The 21976-nt window shown below is 43.8% G+C and overlaps 1 protein-coding gene across 1 annotated transcript in view; it reads left to right on the forward strand.

Moving 5' to 3' along the window:
- The window catches only part of LOC134980475 (cysteine-rich protein 2-like), a 166184-nt gene that overhangs the window by 121165 nt on the left and 23043 nt on the right, over positions 1 to 21976 (forward strand). Inside the window, exons 3-6 of the mRNA XM_063947318.1 lie at positions 614 to 671; positions 1772 to 1903; positions 13522 to 13590; positions 20848 to 20942. Coding sequence (XP_063803388.1) covers positions 614 to 671; positions 1772 to 1903; positions 13522 to 13590; positions 20848 to 20942 — 354 coding nt within the window. The remainder of the gene's footprint in view (positions 1 to 613; positions 672 to 1771; positions 1904 to 13521; positions 13591 to 20847; positions 20943 to 21976) is intronic.

Consider the following 21976-nt stretch of genomic DNA (forward strand, 5'->3'; position numbering starts at 1 on the left):
TGACAGACAGGAGGTGGCACGGGACAGGACAGAGGGAGAGAGGTCCAGGAAAGAGAGAGACGTTTGGTTAGGTTACCACTGGCAATGACTTGGGAGCAAAGTTCAAAACGAACTGATAGACTCAACAATGTTAAGCGTCTACAAAGAGAAGGGAAGGGCACCAAGGACAGAACCTTAGGGTGCCCCAATTGGAAGGAGAATCAGAGGAAAGGAGGGGGTGGGTGTAGATATAGAGAAGGAACAATTGGACTGATTGGGGGACATCAAGGAGAGAGCATAGTCTCAAAGCTCAGTGGAGTGAAGGGTTTGGAGAAGGGGTGGCTAACCAGCATCACTGGTATGAAAGTAGTGAGATTGTACTTAATGGTTCACGCTGCAAATCTCTTCTTATCACTAGATCATTTCTCTTGCATAAACAAGTAACCCAAGCAGATTCTATTAATGATTTATAAAATGCTAGGGTTAGTGAGGAATGCATGATTGTTAATTATACACTGCTACTGTATGTAAAGAGCAGATTCCAAAGAGGGTGTAAATTGTTATAAAGTAGAATACGCACACGTTTGGCCAACTAACTATTACTTTTTCATTTAGCATCTTGTTTCTGTTTCAGCATGACGGAAAGCCCTATTGCCACAAGCCCTGCTATGCCTCCTTATATGGACCAAAAGGTGCGTGTTTGGAATTATTTACCATAAGAAATACAAAACTTGAACTCTATAATATTATTATTCTTTAAATGTAGCAAACGGGACACTGCTTAATGCAGGTCAAGGCTTTATAAGGGGGAACAATATGGAAAGTGCTTAGTGGGTGTAGACTCTTTTCGGACGCACTGTTCCACCAAGAAAACCTTTTTCAATATCATAGTAACATAATTGGTGAGGTTGAAAAAAGACCAGCACTTCAACCTGAATATATATTTTATTCCCTATTCTATTCTGGTCAAAGGCTATATCCTCAGATATCGCGAACCCATTTTTAAACGCATTGACTGAGTCCGCCATTACAACCTTCTCTGGCACTGAATACCATATTCGTATTGCCCTTACAGTGAAGAATCCCTTCCTGCGCTGAGTACAAAATTTCCTCTCCTCAAGCCTTAGCGGGTGTCCGAGCAAGTTTGTGTAGCGGTCTCTTAAGAAACAAATCGCCTGATAGCTCCGCATATTGCCCCTTTATATATTTGTAAATATTAATCATATCTTAGTAGTCTCATTTCTAGTGTAAACATATCTAACCTAGAAATCTAACCTATATCGCTGATAAATGGGAACGAAATAATGCAAGCTGGCTTGTTATGTATTGCTTCCTCTACCTCCACCCCCCCCCCCACCCCCCCAACCTTAGAGTTTACACTCTCTTGCCCAGGACTTTTACATTCTCCTTTGACATGACATTTAGGGGTATATTCAATTGAAGCCGAAAGCTGCCGTCTGTCGAAAAAGACGGCAGTTTTTTACTTTTTTAGGTCGGAAGGGGTTCCAACCTATTCAATATAACCCCAAATTATTTGACAAGTCGAGGAATTCGATTTGTCGAAAAGCACTTGGATCGGCGGAATAGCTGCCGATCCGCGTGCTTCTGTCAAAAACGGGGCCAAAATCGATAGGTTTTGGCCCCCTTTTCGACCATCTCAATCCGACTTTAAAAACAGTTGGATTGAGATGAGGGAGCCGAGAGGAGGAGAGGGGGGAGACGGGGGAGAGCTGCACTTACTTCAGTTGATTTTTGTTTCACAATTTTGACCACACATTTTTAAATGTTTCAGGAGTTAATATTGGAGGAGCAGGATCCTACATCTACAGGAAACCAAGTGAGGACAAACCTGTGTCTCCCACTGAGGACGCCCCTAAGCTGGAAGAGAAGAAATTTAGTGGACCCACAAGGAGTCTTAGCAAAGGTAAGATTACTAAGCCTTAATATTCATATATAGTCTTTTCAGTCAAAGTTTGCATGGGCTAAAAGTATGCATGCATCAGATGTATTTGCTGCGTAGGGTTCAAAGAGGAAAACTGAACATTGGTCATTTGCATATAACAGCGTGGAGAAGAAATGCCAGGACTGGAAGTATGTTGTGAATGTGAAAAAACGTTATTCTGTTTGGCGTAGGAGAGCTGCACATACTGTAGCTGTACTAGCATACAGGTTATATGCACTTTGTTACGCTGCAGTTATGGTTAATGAGTAATTCTTCTGAGCTGTTCACTTTGGACACCCTCCTCTCTGTAGCTACTCTCCCGTTTAGTCTTCCTTTGATTTCTACCCTGAACTCTTTTCAGAACCTACTGTATACTACCAGTAGTAAACCACTATTCCACTGCATTTGACAGAATGTTATATTGCATTGTGATGAAAGTAGGTACCTAGGCAATGAAAAAATAGCTCAGGTCTACATGGAACCACCACTTCTACATCTCCTTAACAGTTTTTAGGTGGTTCACTCTGTAGGCATTTGACAGGTGTTTGGTTCAAATTCTTGAAATCCACTAAATGGTTGAAGTCACCTGAGCAAGTGTTTACTTAGCTCATTATGTTACTAGGGCCCTTGGTCCCTGCATTAGTTGCCTTGTTACCCCACTTCTCCATCCCAGCCACAATGGAGCCATCCTAGGAAGGGCAGAGAGAGGGCATCACAAGCCTCCTTGCCACATAGCAGATAGAACTAGAAAAATATATACTGGTGCCTTACACAATGTAACAATGGTAGTATCACCTAACACTACCCACACCAGATAGAGATGTCTCTAAATACCAAACAGGAGCCCACTCAAAGTTATGTTCTTCTGATAGTAGTTCACCTTAAAAAAACAAAAACAGAACTAGAACAAAGAGGATTGTAGACCTAGCCTTCCTCATGGTAAGTTATAAAAGTGTATATTTCCAGGGAAGTGCAGTGATGGGTTGTTGCCTAATCCACCGTCACCGATACAGTTCACAGATGGTGACAGTCCACCAGACACCTCAAAAGAGGTTAATAAATTTCACCATCAGCTTCCGAGCATCATTTCAATGGATAAAATGTTCAGAGAGGAAGAAAAAGCATCTCGATAGGGTAAAAATGGTTAAGAACAGATTCACACATAGACAATGTAATTTTATTATTAAAATAAACCATACATATATGCATTTTAAAAACACTGAGCACCTATCAGAGGTAGATGTTAAGAAGGCATTCAGAAAAAAAAACACTTCAAATTCGGGGTCTGCTGGTTGCAATGGCAGGCCATCAGGCTGCAGCTCCCTCCACCAATGTGTTTCTACCTTCTAAGAGGTCTTTCTCATGGTTATGGAGCTATTCGTAATCTTGGTATTTATACCTAAAACGTATATTATATTACAGTGATCCAAACTTTAAATAACGTACAAGAATAGGTTTCATTATACACAAAGAGATAAAAAAAAGTATCAGATGCATTCCCCTGCATCCACAGAACAGAAAGCCAAGAGATTCGCCTCAGTCCGGTTCTTAGGAGGTAATTCAGATCTGTTCGCTCGCTAGCTATTTTTTGCAGCGCTGCGATCAGATAGTCACCGCCTATAGGGGAGTGTATTTTAGCTTTGCAAGTGTGCGAACACTTTGTGCAGACGCCGTGTACAAAAACAGTTTGTGCAGTTTCGGAGTAGGTCTGACCTTACTCAGCCGCTGCGATCACTTCAGCCTGTGCGTGCCCGGAATTGACGTCAGTCACCCGCCCTGCAAACGCTTGGACACGCCTGCGTTTTTCCAACCACTCCCAGAAAACGGTGAGTTGACACCCATAAACGCCTTCTTCCTGTCAATCTCTTTGTGATTGGCTGTGCGAATGGATTCTTCGTTAAATCCATCGCCCAGCAACGATCCGCTTTGTACCCGTACGACGCGCCTGGGCATGGCATGCGCAGTAGTTACCTGATCGCTGCGCAGTGAAAAACGCTAGCGAGCAAACAGATCTGAATTAGGCCCTTAGTCCGTGACACCATCTGTGGCCGGAGACCTGTCGCACTTGATAAATTTGTAGCGTATTCGCCATTCTCTAAATGGACAAATCAGCGATAGGCGGCATATACTGTAAAGGAGTAGGTAATGTGTTTTAACCTGTTATATTCGGTGCGCTGTGCGCAGTTGGGGAATTATGGGAACGCACGGATGATGCACTTATGATTTTATGGGGGAAATATGCTTGTTAGTGGATAAAGAGGGCAATGGTGATTCTTGGTAGTCCAAGGCTACAGATTGCGGCTCCGGCCTGGTTCTTTTGGCAAGAATTATAAAATGCTGGTTGGCAGCTACAGGTAAAGAGAATTGGCCTGGGAGGCTACAGGGCTTGGTGCTATCTGCTTCTAGTGGCATTATAAGGAATATGAACATGTTGACGACATATATGACCATGGCGAGTTTTGTATCCAGGAGGAGGCGAAAAGCTGGTGATCTTCCCTTATATATTAATATGCACTTTTACTTCTTAGTACTGTAGGCTTATTGTATTAGTTACTGTGACATCCTTGTGAGCCTGAGCTAATTTCCTACAATGAGTTGGTGCCCAATCCTTCTGGTCTCAAGTATCTTATAAAACATTTTGGTTGAGCCAGGTTAATACTCAAGAAAATGAGGCAGAAATTGGCTACGTTTGACCATCCGTATCCTCATTAAATGCAGTTTTGTAGTTAATATGGCACCTGATCAGTCAATAGCTGTTCAATATACTTGGTACTGCAACATTTGGGGGTAATTCAGATCTGATCGTAGCAGCAAATTTGTTAACAGTTGGGCAAAACCATGTGCAGTGCAGGTGGGGCAGATGTAACATGTGCAGAGAGAGTTAGATTTGGGTGGGGTGTGTTCAAACTGAAATCTAAATTGCAGTGTAAAAATAAAGCAGCCAGTATTTACCCGGCACAAAAACAATATAACCCACCCAACTCTAACTCTCTCTGCACATGTTACATCTGCCTCCCCTGCAGTGCACATGGTTTTGCCCAACTGCTAACAAATTTGCTGCTATGATCAGGTCTGAAGTACCCCCATTGTTTGCATGGCTTATACTGGTACATTCCATCATCACTGACAGCCCTCTCTTCTCAATGCTGTAACACAAAGCAGAGTGGTGTTTCGTAGAGGTTATTATGATAGGCTGCAAAGAAGAAGTCCTCCACAGGCTACATGGGAAGATAGGTGAATAGGAGCAGCTTTTCCAAAAATGAAAAACACTTTTATATGTTGAGTAATGTGTAAGAGATGTTACCAAAACAATACTATCCATACTCGGATGTTTGAGCTTCATATACTGTAGAAATGTTCGACCCCACAATTTCCATACACCAATTTGACAGGAGGCTGCGGTTAGTATTTAGGCTGCGGTTGGTATTTAGGCTGCGGTTAGGATTAAGCTGTGGTAGGCTGCGTTTAGGGTTAGGCTGCGGTTAGGGTTAGGCTTGCGTTGGGCTGCGGTTAGGGTTGGGCTGCGGTTAGGGTTAGGCTTGCGTTGGGCTGCGGTTAGGGTTGGGCTGCGGTTAGGGTTGGGCTGCGGTTAGGGTTAGGCTTGCGTTGGGCTGCGGTTAGGGTTGGGCTGCTGTTAGGGTTGGGCTGCGGTTAGGGTTAGGCTTGCATTGGGCTGCGGTTAGGGTTGGGCTGCGGTTAGGGTTGAGCTGCAGTAAGTGTTAGGCTGCAGTTAGGGTTAGTGCTGTAACACTATAAAAACATTTTGTCGACATGCCAACTCTCGATATTATGATCATGTTGACATAACCTCAATGCTGACATTCATAATATTGGCATAACATACCACACCCACCGTGTATATAGAAAGAAAGATGTATGCATATTATTACGACATGTGGAATGGTATGTGCCCATATCCTCCCTGTACAAGGAGTTGTCTTAAATAAGCTGCTTTTTTACTGCACTGACAGCAGCTTCAGATAAAGGCCAGTGTGGGAGGCTGCGCCTGTCATATCTTACAGCTCACACACATACTAAACCTATGTTTTCATGCACTTGTGAAAGGGCTCGAACATAATTACACAGGTGGACTGGTCAGTGTCTCCCACACGCTAAGCACTCACGTCTGCATTCCTGTGATCTCATCAATTACAGCTGATTTACCCCACCTACACTTTCCTTACAGATTAAAGGAGCAGCAAAGGTATAATAATATTTATTATTATTATTATTATTATTATTTTTGTTAAATCTCCTTTCCCATTGCCTCTTACTCCCATGCTGCCAGGGCTTCAGTCAGTATCCCTGCTGGGGTGAGAGTGTTTCTTCTTGGAGCATGACCGCTGTCCACTGACTGGTTGTGTGCTCCTTAGTCTTCATCACACACATTTCTATAAGCCTATCCCACACACTGTTTTTATGTCTGCTGCTGTCACCATTAGAATTTGGACCTGCACCAGCCCCATGCTTACTGCAGAGGTTCCGTCAAATTCCTCTGCATCTGCACCCTATCTATGAGTGAATACAGAAGTCGGTTTACACACCCGTGCGTCCGCATGGTCACCGCCCAGTTACTGCCCAGAAATGCCCTTTTCATTGACAGAGGGCGTGGCCTTGTGTGCGTAGGCATTTTCTTGCATGCCTATTGTTTTCTATATGTACAAGCCTTTAGACACCATTAATAAGACTTATTTATATCTAGACACCAAGCACAGTGCAAACACATTGATCATTTTCAGTAACACCTTAGTGGTGTTGATATTTAATAATGCTTAGCAGTAAACATATGTACTCATCTTGCTCTGGACTTGAACCTTAGGAATGTTAGGGACTTGGCTAATAAGGTCACCTGCCCATGGTACATGTGTAGGTAGGCCCATATTTTGTGTCCAAAAATGATGCTAAAAATCTGAATTTCATTCCATGTTAAATTGCAGAGTTTATTATAATTGTTCTAATTACCAGTGTTCTTAGTGTTAGAGTGTGCACCTGCATTTTCACTTTTTACATGTAAATCATCAGTCATTCCATATATGTCTGCATGAACAACCCCCAAGAAAGAATGCATAAATATAAAGGGGCTGATTCAGACGCATCTGAGTGCTGGCATATTCGGCTGTGGTAGCCTACTTACTGTCTAGTTCTAACGTGAGTATCCACTCGTCTATGCCGATTATCTGTATGCCTGCATATAGAAGGCTGGCACAGCCGCCATCATTAAGGCACCCACTCCATTATATGTACAAAATATCAGTTTGAACTGACGACCCATTTCCGTCGGCACGCTGTAAACACACCCACGGAATTGCCATAACACTGTCATGAGATTGAGCAGTCCAGTGCGATCTCTCCGCCCAGTTACCACTCAGATACTGTACACCCATTTCAAGGAAAGCGCAGTCCGTCAAAGGTCCATCTGCATAGTTTGTGTACACTGTACTTTGCCAAAAATTGGATTTATCTAAACCAAAATGTTCAAATCGGATATATTGTCCGGGACAAGCACATTTTCGTATAAAAAATGTTTTCACACACACCACTTGACTCTCTGGCATGCGTTTGCTTTGTTGCTACCCAGTCACCACCCAGAGGCTCCCATTTAGTGGCTACTGAGAAATGGCTGAGATGGGTACAGCTTTGAATCATGTCTGCTTTTGCAAAAATACGCGTGTAAGCCGTGACTCATGCGCAGAATGTGAATATGATTCACATTCAGGGGGTCATTCCGACCCGATAGCTCGCTGCAGTTTATCACAGCACAGTGATCGGGTCGGAACTGCGCCGGCGCATGCCGGACGGCCGAAGACCGTCGTTCCCTAGCCATCGCCGCTGCCTGATTGACAGGCAGAGGCGGTCGCTGGGCAGGAGGGGGCGGCAAGGCGGCGTTTGGCCGCCGTTTTGGGGGGCGCGGTCCGGCCAATGCAGGCGTGGCTGGACCATGCGTGGGGGGGGCGGGCAGCAGTGGCTGTGTGACGTCGTCACACACAGCCGCTGCGACCAGGGGCAGCGTCAAGCAACTCACGGCCAGCCTCAGGAGCTGCGCTGGCCGGGAGTTACTCAACAAGTACAAAAGCATCGCCACTGTGCGATGCTTTTGTACGTGTGTGTGTGGGGGGGGGGGGGGGACAGACATGCGGGGCGGGCTAGCCCTGTGCTGGGCGTCCCCCCCACATGTCTGGGAACATGATCGTAGCCATGCTAAATTTAGCACAACTACGATCAACTCTGAATGACCCCCTCAGGCCCAGAGTGTCCAACTTGATGTGCAGGTCTCACCAGTACGTTGATAAACCTCACAACATTTACAAAATTTAAAATTGGGACAAAATAAACTATATTTAATGCAGTAAAATATGCCAACTTTCCACAACTGACATCCACTTTTGGTTAAACTGCACCGACATCAGAGCAAATCCACCTAATTCAAGGTCCAGGAATCAGTACATTTGGGTTGTGATGTCTAAGCACATTCTATGTGCAGTATGCTCCTCGTCACAATAAGAAAACCCCTTAAGACGTCTCCATTTCCCTGTTAAGTTCTTTTTCTTCTTTTTCCTCTTCTTCATTGGTAGTTCAGTGGTTAAAGATAAAAGCCTGTGATAGCCGATACATCACATTTGCTCCAAATGGATCACTGATAAATATGTACTGGAGTGTGAAATAACTGGAGTATGGAAAAGCCACTCTAGTTACTTGCAGACAGGTCCAGTTACTTGTGTTGCAGCTAAGCTAGGAGCAAGTAGTGTGTCTGTCATCAGTTTTGTTTTTTTTGTTTTCCAACTTTCAAAAGCTGTTTCCCACACTTCAGTGTGACACAAATGCAACAATAGTCACCCACAAATACCTCATATGAGTGTGACGACAAACATAAGCTCTCATTATCTTAACACAAAGAGTACACAGTGCCGTACAAGAATAAAAAAAGGATAAATTGCAATACAAAATGAATATAAATGAAAAGGCATAAGACAGACATAACGGGCAAGAACCAATCATTAAAAAATGACACAACAAAATTAGATACAATACTTAAGAGTAGTAATTGGTGGTCACGTATCTCAAAGTGGGGACAGACAGGAGATTGGGAAACAGCGGGGTGAGAATCAAGACTGTAGTGGGCCCTCTCGTGAGAGCTTACAGTCTAAAGGGTTTCAGGTTAACTTGGAGGTGAAGAAAGGATGAAGGCGGAAGAAAGGATGAGGAAGGAGAAATACTGTACTGTAGATTTGCACATCGTTATCTTATAGGTGTTTTTTCATTGAGAATGGAATAACTTTTAGACTTAGTGGTGAGGAGATTGTTGGTGACCTTGGAAAGGGCATTTTCCTTGTAATGATGGAAGTGGAAGCCAGATTGAATCAAACAGGCAGTGAGAGGAAAGAAAGGTGGTGGAAGACTAGCCGCTTCAGGAGCTTGGAGGTAAATGGCAGAAAGAGATTAAGGGTGGATAGTTTTAGAGAGTGTTAGGGTCAAGAGATGTTTTTTTAAGAATGGGAGAGATGAGAGAGTGAAGTAGTTAAAAAGGTTATAGGGTCTAGGGAGCAGGTAGAGGGTAGACAATGTGAGGAGTAAATTTACTTCATCACCATCAGAAAGAGGAAAGTGTGGGTTGTCCAGCATTACAAGAAGGCGTGGGAGGCAGAGAAGGCTTAGAGGAGGAAATATCAGAAAGTAGCAATTTTTGAGAAAACAAAAGTAGCAATATCAAAGACAGCGAGAGAAGAAGGGGGTCACAAAGGAGATAATCAAAGGCGGCAAAGAGGAATTTCATGGAATAAGAGGAGATGAAAGGTTTGAACGAAGTTAGACTGTTTAGATAAACCAAGAATTAAGCGGGTAAGCCTGAAGTGCCATGGGTTGAGAGGGTGTTAGGGTAATGACTGGGGCAATGGAGTCAAGAGCAGTAGTTAAGGCGGAGTTAGAGGGAATCAGTCATTTCAGGACAGGAAAGGGTATGGATGGGAGAGATAAGAGTCCGGGGAGAAGGAAAAAGCTACAGGGTCCAAGACATCAAGAAGGTTGTGCAGAGTAAGTGTAGACTTAGGAGAACATTTTGAATAGTTAAAGAGAGGGAGGGATATAAGGTCAAAGATGGGGAAGGAGATGTTGGTAAAATAAAGACTGACACTATGATAAAAATAGACAAGGTCAAGAATATGGCCACTTGATGGAGAAGGGGAAGAGGTCCATTGAGTAAAGTAAATAGAGGAAGTTTAGAAGCGGCAGAATCCACAGGATCATCAATGGGGATATTAAAATCACTCAAGATCAGTGAGGAGAGGTCTGAAAGAAGAAATTTGGGAAGTGTGGCAACAAGTTGTCAAGGAAGGTGAAAAAGGAGCCAGGGCAGCAGTAGATGATGGCAACTTACTGTAGATTTGGACAGAGTGGAAGAAGCAGATAGCATTGAATTTGAAAGAGAAGGAAAGCTAGAGCTTCGAGGGAAAGCAACGAACAAGGGGAATAAGTATGCTGCAGTGACGTGTGGTGAGGTGCGGCAGGTGAGGAAGGGCCTTTCCTGTCATACTAACATTTGCGCCAGAGTTTTGACTGTATAAAGTTTATGAAAAATACAAAGTATATGTTCTAAGTATCTTCTTTGTATTATTCTTATCATTTTTATAGTCAAATCTCTGGAGTAAAAGTCTATGGCAGGTGAGGCAGTGCCTCCTAAATCCACACATCTCTGATCAAAACTCACCAAATTTCCAGGCGTTTATATTGCTGCACCTGTGTATAATGCCCACATGGAGCCTTTAACTCATATATAGGGAGGTATTCAAATAATATATCACGCCTAATCTCTTTTCTAAAGTGATCCCCGTTATCTCTCATATTGTGCCCAAAATAATCAGGTTTAGCTGCGTAAAGGGTTAGTGCCCTCGCTACCCGGGGGGTAGCGAGCTTAAATGATTATACCACGCCCATCAGCAGAAACAGAACGGGTGTGGAAGGGTGTGAAAAGAATTGAATACCGCCCATTGTGTGTAAATCTGGCTCTGGTACTAGCCAGTGCCTCTTGAGTAGTTTACCTCACTGCATGTCCCTGCACGCTGACAACTTGGATAGTCACCAAGGCAATAGCTGTGGGAAAAGGACAGCCCAGACTTTTAGCTAATTGCGGGAATAATTACTAACCATGCATTGGAACGGCTGATAAATGCATTTACTGATGTTTTGCCGTTGTCTCCAGTAAATTCAGCCAATACTTTAGCAGTCAGTTTGTATTGCAAAAATTATGGTTGGTCCCAAAGTAGCCCAGTCCATATATGTTTCTCTGGCATCACAAGCCCTTTTCACCATAAAATCACCACAAATCTCTACAGCGCATACGCAAATCACTGGTAAAAAGGCTGCTGCACCATTTTCCTGGTGATTTCTGCTGCAGCACCAATGCCGGACTCTGAAGAGGTAATTAACTAAACATGGGTGCAGCGTGGGCCCCCCTGGACGAAGGGGCCCCTTCACCTATTATTGATACGCCAGTGACTACAGCTGCAGTTAGGGTTGGTATAATATTGCTTTAATCAGGGCCACATAAAGATAAGAGTTACACAGGTTCTGTGGCTGTCTGACCTCAAGGGGTATATTCAATTAGAGCCGGATCCATTCCGACGTGCATTTGTCGGAATGTATCCGACAAGGGCTATTCAATGCCCATCTCAATTCGACTTTAAAAGAGTCGAATTGAGATGAGGGACCGGAGATGGGGGAGAGCAGCGGTGAGACAGGGGACAGCAGCGCTGCAGGAGGATGTGGCACAGCCGCCAGACCTCACGGCAGTGTCCACCCGGCTCCAGCAAGCAGGACCTCACTTGCTGGAGCCGGGTGGACGCCGCTGTGAGCGGCGGCCGTGCCACATCCTCCTGCAGCCGCTGATCTGTAGCGCTGCTCTCCCCCGTCTGCCCGTGGCTCTCCCCCCTCTTCTCCTCTTGGGTCCCTCATCTCCGTTCGACTTTTTTTTAAGTCGAACTGAGATGGTCGGAAACAGGGTCAAAACCTGTCGAATTTGGCCCCGTTTCCCTCAGAAGCACGTGACTTGGCAGCTATACCGCCGATTCACGTACTATTCGACAAGTCGATTTCACCGACTTGTCGAATAAAAATGCTGGGGACTGAATAGGTCGGAACCCCTTCCGACCTGAAAAAGTCGAAAACTGCCGTCTTTTCGACAAGACGGCAGTTTCGACCTTAATTGAATATACCCCATTGTCTGCAATTCACCTGGTTTTAATAACCACAGAACCTGTGTAATTCATGTATCCCTGCTTAAAGCAATATTATAGCCACCCTAGTGTACTGTAGGTGTGTTTTTGTCTTAGTTCTTTGCTATGGGTCACTACAGCTTCCAGCAGGCTCGGGATGCAAGGGCAAGCTTATGCTTATACTTTGAGAGACTCCAGCAAATTTTCACATTTTAAGAGATTCCAGCGAGTTTTTGAAATTCAGGTCTGAGAAACAGTTTTTGGCCGGTTCTAGAAGCAAGGTGCCAGTTTCCCCAGTTTCCCCTCACAGATGCCTAGTGACTGCTGCCAGTCTTGGATGTGTTGAAACCTGTAAAATGTTTTAAACGTTTTAGACATTTGGAAAATTGTAAAAGTTAGGGATGGAAAATGCGTGTGTGAAATGTGGCACCTGTTCAAATGTTTAATAGTGCCACCTCTTCATTTGTGCCATTTTCTCTTCCTTACCAATATAGAAAACTCTTTTACAATTAAGGATTAAAATGTAATGTTTATCTCTGCCTGTGAAAATACGTTTACCATGCATGAGGACCCATGCTCTCTGGGGTGTATATATAAAGGGAACTGTATATATTTTATGTACTGTAATTTGTAACTAAGGGATCATTCTGAGTTGATCGCTCGCTGCCAATTTTCGCAGTGCAGCTATCAGGTGAAAAAATTGCATTTCTGTGCATGCGTATGCCCCGCAATACGGGTACAAAGCCCTTTTGTGTTTGTCCTCAGGTTCTAGCAAAGTTTTCCTTCGCACTGACGGCCGCAAGAAGATTGACAGGAAGGGGGCGTTTCTGGGTGTCAAATGACCGTTTTCAGGGAGTGTTTGCAAAAACGCAAGCGTGTCTGAAAAAACGCAGGTGTGGCTGGGCGTTCGCTGGGCGGGTGTATGACGTATAATCCGGACACGAATAGGCTGAAGTGATCGCAAGCGCTGAGTAGGTTCACAGCTACTCTGAAACTACACAAACTGTTTTTGCAGAGCTCGGCTGCACAAGCGTTCGCACTTCTGCTAAGCTAAAATACACTCCCCAGTGGGCGGCGGCATAGCGTTTGCACGGCTGCTAAAACTAGCCAGCGAGCGATGAACTCGGAATGATCCCCTAAGGCCTAGATTTATCAAGCCTTGTAGAGTGATAAATTGCTGGGTGATAAAGTACCAACCAATCAGCTCCTGTCATTTTCCAAACAGCCTGTAACATGACAATTCGGAGCTGATTAGCTGGTACTTGATCACCATGCAATTTATCACTTTCCAAGGCTTGATAAATCTGGGCCTATGTTTCCTACAATTTAGTGCTCACAGATTTCTGCAATATTTCATTTAAATACATTCTAAATCATCACTTTGGTCTCTTTCAGCTTCCAGTATAACGACTTTTACAGGAGAACCCAATCTGTGTCCTCGCTGTGAGAAGAAAGTATTTTTTGGTAAGAGAACGTTCACACCTACATGTGATACCATCACGTTTACTTAAGAAACAACCCAGACACTGGTTACACGTAGACATGTTATATCGTCATTCTACGTAATCGGCCCCTATGCTACAAATATAAAAGGAAGGAATGTGGCGGGGATTCAGCATTTTGTAAATGCATATAATGCAAAGTAGAGATCAATACAAAGCATTGCAGGTATAGGAAATGTAGTTACAGTATACAGTACAGGAGGCAGCAGGCAATAAGATTGGACGAGCAGGGCTCTAACGATATAAATTATAAAAGCCAGTAAGGATCACTTTGATAACATCCTTTAATTATAGAGTAAAGTGGGGATGGAAAACGCTGTGCCAAATGTAAGTAAATAGATAAAAAATGTCAAAATGCATGCATATACCATATATAAAAAGCGTAGTAGTGAGGTAACATTCAAGACCAACAGTGTACATGTGCTGTAAATATGCATAATAAGAGGAGCACACTCCCAAATGCATACAATGGAAAGGATTTGTACTAAAGGTGGGTACACACTGGAAAGATATATCTGCAGATCAATTGATCTGCAGATATATCTATGGACGGATCGGGCAGTGTGTTGAGCATACACACTGCCCGATCCGTCGGGGACTGACGTCATGAACTGGGCGGGCGTGTACACACGCCCGCCCAGTTCAGCTGTCCATCACCGCCGGCCGCCACAGCATGTGTACAGGCGGTCGGCCGACCGCCGTACACGCACAGCGACGCGCCAATATATCGGTAGATATATTGGCCATCGGCTGTGCTGCGGGGCCGACGCGATACGTCTGTGAACGACGGAGTTCACAGACATATCGGCCGTACACACTGGCTGACGGACCCGCGATATATATCGGTCGATCAAGAGAACGGCCGATATATCGGCCAGTGTGTACGGGCCTTAACTCAGGATGGTACCCGATGACAACTGATGCTGTCTAGATATTTAATTTTTTTGTATCATTATAATAAATGCACTATATGAATAATACCATCAGTCATCTTCTATGTTGTTCATCTTTTTTTTTATTACTGTAAATATATGAAATACATTTATAGTGAAAACACTCTTATAGTTCTCATATTTATACTGCAGTATATTTACCATATACTTATTTCATCCGTGACCTATATTATGTGCTCTTTTGTGATACCATGCATTAATTCGTTAGTTGTAGCTACCATCACTGCCTCCCTCCTTTTTGGCTTGTACCACGTACTTTCATCTTGGTGCATCACGTGGGTTTGCCTTGTGAATCAAAGGTCCTGTAGCGGATGTTTTGTTTTAGTAAAGGAAGTTGGATGTTTGTTTGGGGGTTTTTTTTGTTGCGCTCCATACAGATACGGAGATGTCAAGGTTTTAACCTGCAGTACTCACTTCTATCGCTGCAGTTGCTTAACTTTAAATGTGTTAATACCATTATATGTAATTCTCTTCATAATTTCATCCTCACCCATACCGCCTATTTATAGGAATTGTGCCTGGATTCCCACAAACCTCCTGATGGAGCTGTAGAGAAATGCGCATTGGGGCTTGGGTTCCAGGTCAGCCTACCGCTCATTAATATCATACGTTACATTGTAGGCGTCTCTACAAATATGCTTTCTTCCTGAGTTTTCCCTTATATTTTTTGCTTCATTTACGTTACATTTTTCCTGTTGTAAGGGATAGGGGGATTCAGTATTTTACTATGGGCTTAGGCACTAGGGGTGTTAGGATTAGGCACTAGAGGGGTGGTTAGCCCTAGACTCCACCCCTGAAGGGTTAGCCCTAGACTCCACCCCTGAAGGGTTAGCCCTAGACTCCACCCCTGAAGGGTTAGCCCTAGACTCCACCCCTGAAGGGTTAGCCCTACACTCCACCCCTGAAGGGTTAGCCCTACACTTCACCCCAAAAGGGCCAGGATAGAGAGGTGGGAGGGTAAAAATACTTACCCCCTTCTATGTCAGGATCTTCAGTGTTGGGATGCCACTGTCGGTCATGACCGTCGGCATTCCGACCACCGGTATTTCATACCAAACCCGTTGCAAGATACCTTGCTAATGGGCTTTCTTTTCCACATGCTGAATACTGGTAACACCATCAATAAAATGTCTTTCTGATTGGCTAGATTTTACTGATCTCTGTTGGCCAATTGGTCCTATTAAGGACCGTGGAACTTCCTTTGGCACAGGCATAGAGAAGAGAAGTTTTTGGCACTTTATAACCTGGGACTCAGTAACATCTTGGAGAAAGGCCCCTTTTTCTCATTAATCCTATATGATGATTCACATTAGCAAACACACTGGTCTTAATATCTGGGTGTTTTTGTATATGTCTATATGAATTTGTGTTATAAACTTGCATTTTTGTAAAAAATTAACTTCCTAACGAGGGGATATTGCACAAGACTTGTGCTGGGTAATTGAAAGTCAAGAATTCTATTTGATATGAGAAATACCTTTGGAGCTCTCAAGCCCTTTATCAGTGCTAGCAAGCATAAAATCTATCAGGCATTCATAGTGGTTCTTCATTCTTGGAATTCTTGAGAACCTTCATTCATTCATTCTCACACATTCTTTACTGTGGAGGGGAAATTATATCACTGATTAATGATAATACACTTTATAGTTTTCTTGTTTTTCATTTTATTTTGCATATATCTGAAAGAATATTTGGCAGAAATTTTAAAAGAAGCTTTTGGACTGTATCTGATGGAAAAGCTTTTCTGTACATGCGCACAATTATTTTTGTGTCCATTTTTTTTTTTTATTTGTAGATGATAACCCAGCAATGTATTTCACTATTATTTATTTCATTTTTTTATCATGAGGTGATTTGTGTCACCTTTTGTAGCTTTATAGGTTGCTGTGTATACAGTGCATCCGGAAAGTATTCACAGTGCTTCACTTTTTCCACATTTCGTTATGTTACAGCAGTGATTTTCAACCTTTTTAAACTCGTGGCACACTGATCAAGATTTTAAAATTGCCAAGGCACACCATCAGTTTTGTTTTTTTTAAAGCAAATATAATATATAATCACAAACCTCAACATATATTGGCCCACACTGTAATAAAACTAATGCTTTCATCCTCACAGTAATAAAATACATTGTCGTCCACAGTAATAAAGCATATTGGCCCCCACAGTAATAAAACACATTGGCCCCCACAGTAATGAAGCGCATTGCCCCCCACAGTAATAAAGTACATTGGCCCCTGCAGTAATAAAACATATTGGCCCCAACAGTAATGCCATACACTGCCCCCTATAGTAATTACACTCATTGGCCTTACGCCCCACCCACCTCAGTAATTCCACAAACTATCCCCCCATATTAATTCCATATAGCCAGCCTCGCCCCCCAGCATTTCCACACATAGCCTGCCTTTCCCCAATTAAATCCACACGTAACCTGCCCCTCCCCCAGTAATTCCCCACACAGCCTGTCCCCCCCCAGTGATTCTACACACAGCCTGCCCCCCCCAGTAATTCCATACATAGCCTGCCCCCCCCCAGTAATTCCATACATAGCCTGGCCCCCCAGTAATTCCACACATAGCGTGCCCCCCCCAGTAATTCCACACACAGCCTGCCCCCCCCCCCAGTAATTCCACACACAGCCTGCCCCCCCCCCCCAGTAATTCCATACATAGCCAGCCCCCCCAGTAATTCCATACATAGCCTGCCCCCCCAGTAATTCCATACATAGCGTGCCCCCCCCCCCAGTAATTCCATACATAAATAAAAACATGATTATTTTAATTTAACTTGTGGCTGTAAAAAAGCTCTCCCGCTCAGCCTGTGGCACAAGCAGTGAGTACTGAGGAGCGCTGAGAAGGCATGGAGACTCCGGAGTCCTGCAGCACGGAGCAACAGTGGGCGGGCGGCAAGATCTATGAGTCATGCACATCACCATAGGTCATGGGCCGGCTTGCGGAAGAGGACAGCGCTGCCCGAGACAGCTAGTGACTGCGGCGGTAGCCGGCAGGTACCTCTGACAGGCGACGGCATCTCTGGTGGGTGGTGGCAGCGGGCATCTCTGGTGGGCAGCGGCACACTTGGCAACCGCTCACGGCACACTAGTGTGCCGCGGCACAGCAGTTGAAAAACGCTGTGTTGCAGCCTTATTTCAAAATGGAATAAATTCATTTTTTCCTTCAAAATTCTACATACAATACCCCATAATGACAATGTGAAAAAAAGTTCTTGGGAGATTTTTGCTAATTTATTACAAATAAAAAACTAAGAAATCACATGTACATAAGTATTCACAGCCTTTGCCATGAAGCTCAAAATTGAGCTCAGGTGCATCCTGTTTCCACTGATCATCCTTGAGATGTTCCTACAGCTTAATTGGAGTCCACCTGTGGTAAATTCAGTTGATTGGAAATGATTTGGAAAGGCACACACCTGTCTATATAAGGTCTCACACTTGACAGTGCATGTCTGAGCACAAACCAAGCATGAAGTCAAAGGAATTGTCTGTAGACCTCCAAGACAGGATTGATCAAAAGCACAAATTGGGGGAAGGGTACAGAAAAATATCTGCTGCTTTGAAGGTCCCAATGAGCACAGTGGTCCTCCACCATCCGTAAATGGAAGAAGTTCGGAACCACCAGGACTCTTCCTAGAGCTGACCGGCCGTCTAAACTGAGTGATTGGGGGAGAAGGACCCTAGTCAGGGAGGTGACCAAGAACCCGGTGGTCACTCTGTCAGATCTACAGCATTCCTCTATAGAGGAGAACCTTCCAAAAGGACAACCATCTCTGCAGCAATCCACCAAACAGGCCTGTATGGTGGAGTGGCTAGATGGAAGCCACTCCTTAGTAAAAAAAAAAAAGCACATGGCAGCCCGCCTGGAGTTTGCCAAAATCCACCTGAAGGACTCTCAGACCATGAGAAACAAAATTCTCTGGTCTGATGAGACAAAAAATGAACTCTTTGGTGTGAATGCCAGGCGTCATGTTTGGAGGTAGCCAGGCACCGCTCATCACCAGGCTAATACCATCCCTACAGTAAAGCATGGTGGTGGCAGCATTATGCTGTGGGGATGTTTTTCAGCGGCAGGAACTGGGAGACTAGTCAGGATAGAGGGAAGGATGAATGCAGCAATGTACAGAGACATCCTGGATGAAAATCTGCTCCAGAGCACTCTTAACCTCAGACTGGGGCAACGGTTCATCTTTCAGCAGGACAACGACCCTAAGCACACAGCCAAGATATCAAAGGAGTGGATTCAGGACAACTCTGAATATTCACGAGTGGCGCAGCCAGAGCCCAGACTTTAATCTGATTGAACATCTCTGGAGAGATCTGAAAATGGCGGTGCACCGATGCTTCCCATCCAACCTGATGGAGCTTGAGAGGTGCTGCAAAGAGGAATGGGCGAAACTGCCCAAAGATAGGAGTGCCAAGCTTGTGGCATCATATTCAAAAAGACTTGAGGCTGTAATTGCTGCCAAAGGTGCATCAACAAAGTATTGAGCAAAGGCTGTGAATACTTATGTACATGCGATTTCTTAGCTTTTTATTTTTAATAAATTTGCAAAAATCTAAAAAAAAATGTTTTCCCGTTGTCATTATGGGGTTTTGTTTGTAGACTTTTGAGGGAAAAAAATGAATTTATTCCATTTTGGAATAAGGCTGTAACATAACAAAATGTGGAAAAAGTGAAGCTCTGTGAATACTTTCCGGATGCACTGTACATTGTTTAATTGCGTATATTTTTTAATCATGTTAAAAGACTATTTTCATTAAGTGACTTATATTGCGGTAAGCGCTGCTACTTTACGTTTGCCTATGTTCATAATCTCTGGTTTAAATTCAGTATTTCTCAGTGGTAATAATTATTTCACATATTAGTGCTGTATTGTAATTTTGAGGTTTCATGGTTTTTTATTTATTTTAAGGTCACAAGGGTATCATGGTATTTTATTTTTTATTTTTTTAAAGATAACAAATAGGGGCTAATTCTGAGGGTAACCAGATGTTAGATCGACAATGTATTGGTCGACATGCGTTAGGTCGACAGGTGCAAAAGATTGACAGATGAAAGGTCAACAGTGCTTAAGGTCAACAGGTTCAAAAGGTCAGCATGACATGGAGTCAATGCTTTTTTTTATTTTTACACTGCAATTTAGATTTTAACATGGGCACACTACCCTCTCAAATCTAAATACCTCTGTATATTTCACATCTGCCCCACCTGCAGTGCAGCATGATTTTGCCATGATGCAAACTGACTTGTTTGTAAACTTTTCTCCCAACTCTGAATCGGGTGGGTGGGGCTTAGGAGGAACACAGGGAGAAGGGGGTGACTGACTTTTTATAGGCGGCTGGTTTCATCTGATAACGTTTGGTATCTGTTTTTCTAAATAAGCTACAGTGCATCCGGAAAGTATTTACAGCGCTTCACTTTTTCCACGTTTTGTTATGTTACAGCCTTATTCCAAACTGGAATAAATTAATTTTTTCCCTCAAAATTCTACACACAATACCACATAATGACAATGTGAAAAGTTTTTTTCTTTTCTTTTTTTTTGTTTAGATTTTTGATCATTTATTAAAAGTAAAAAACTAAGAATATACACGTACATAAGTATTCACGGCCTTTACTCATTACTTTGTTGATGCACCTTTGGCAGTAATTACAGCCTCAAGTCTTTTTGAATATGATGCCACCAGCTTGGCACACCTAGTGTTGGGCAGTTTCGCCCATTCCTCTTTGCAGCACCTCTCAGGCTCCATCAGGTTGGATAGGAAGCGTGTGATATGACATCAAATGTGTCCTTAGCCTCCAACCACTGGGGAAGCTGGAATCTGTTCAGCTGGCAGGAGCAGGACGGGAAGTCAGACGCAGTTAGTTATGACATCCATTTCTCCGTGTCTGCTGTGATAACATTCAGTGAAGGTGAAACTAATGCGTTAGGCTACTTATTAACCTGTCACATTACTCCGATGGCCGCAGTGGAAAATAGACAGACATAGCTACAGAGAAGGAACTCCGCATTGGGCACTGTAGCTATATGATCACTGGCCTGTGAGGAGATGTGTGGAGGGTGGGGAGGGGGTGCCATGGTAGGGTGATGTTTGGGGAATGCCATGGAAACCTGTCCAGTTGCTCATGTTGGACCTCCTTCCCTGTAAAATACACAGCCTGAACACAACACATTTGGATATGCATATTTAACGAGGAAAAGTGTGAATAGCTCTAAAAACATAGTTTTATTTGTTAATATTTTAGCAGAAAAAGTGACCTCTCTGGGGAAGGACTGGCATCGGCCTTGTCTGCGCTGTGAACGGTGCTCAAAGACGCTGACTCCGGGTGGCCATGCTGAGGTGAGAATTATGCTTTATTTTCAGATTTTATGATTATACTTCTGCATAGCAGAACCCTCAGAACGGGCTGGGTTCTGGATCCCGGTGCTTAGAACGCGGCCTGCCCACTACTTCCCCTCACAACATGGGGCAGTGGTATACAGTGATACGTGGTGATTTCCTGAGCCGCCATGTAGTCTGCTCTCCTGACCACACAACTCTTACTGACTGCTACCTCATGATCTGTAAGTCTTACATATCTATACAGAACGTGTGTGTGCTGTGAGGACCCCCTCCACGTGTGTGCATCCATTGTGTTACCCTCCGTATGTCTGTGTGTATCATGTTACTTGCCACGTGGGATCGTCATGTGCCTGCATTGGTACCCAGTTAGTCCTTATTGCAGGATGACCCCTTTAACGAGAACGCTCACTAACCCCTGGTGGCTAATCAAAGCTTCCAGGCTGGAGATGTAACACCTAATTGGTCAGAATAGTCTGGTGGTCATTGTGCTCCAGCACTGGGCTTTGCATCCTCTACTGTGGCCAAGGTTTGGGTTGGGTAATGGCAGGCATACAGAGGGGACCCCAGCTAACCAATTAGGGGAGCACACCAAAAGTGGGCCCGCCGTGTAACAGATGGTTTAACAAGACTGACTTGCTCAGAAAACACCACCTTCTATCTAATGACATCAGGTTTAATAAAGAAAATGTCACCACCGCCAGCGTGAGCTAAGTGATAATGCTGCGCTGTGATAAGACAGTAGTGGCATTTCAAGGGAAGGATTATGGGCGCGCAAGACAGTGATTTATGGTGACATTATTATCAGACACAACTAGGGCAGCCTGGACGACTGAAGGGTGAAGAATAGAAAAATAACAGTACAATATAATTTACATCTCATTCATAAAGTGCTGTCACACATTAAAGAGAGCCGTTCCTGCAGTGCGGTATTACATTACTAACTGAATAAGGTATTTCTGCCACCCAGACCCTAGGAGCATTAACCGTTATATTGTACAAGACTACGGGTCTATTCATGAAGCAGTGAAAAG

Source organism: Pseudophryne corroboree, chromosome 12, assembly GCF_028390025.1.
Source record: "Pseudophryne corroboree isolate aPseCor3 chromosome 12, aPseCor3.hap2, whole genome shotgun sequence".
Lineage (NCBI taxonomy): Eukaryota > Metazoa > Chordata > Amphibia > Anura > Myobatrachidae > Pseudophryne > Pseudophryne corroboree.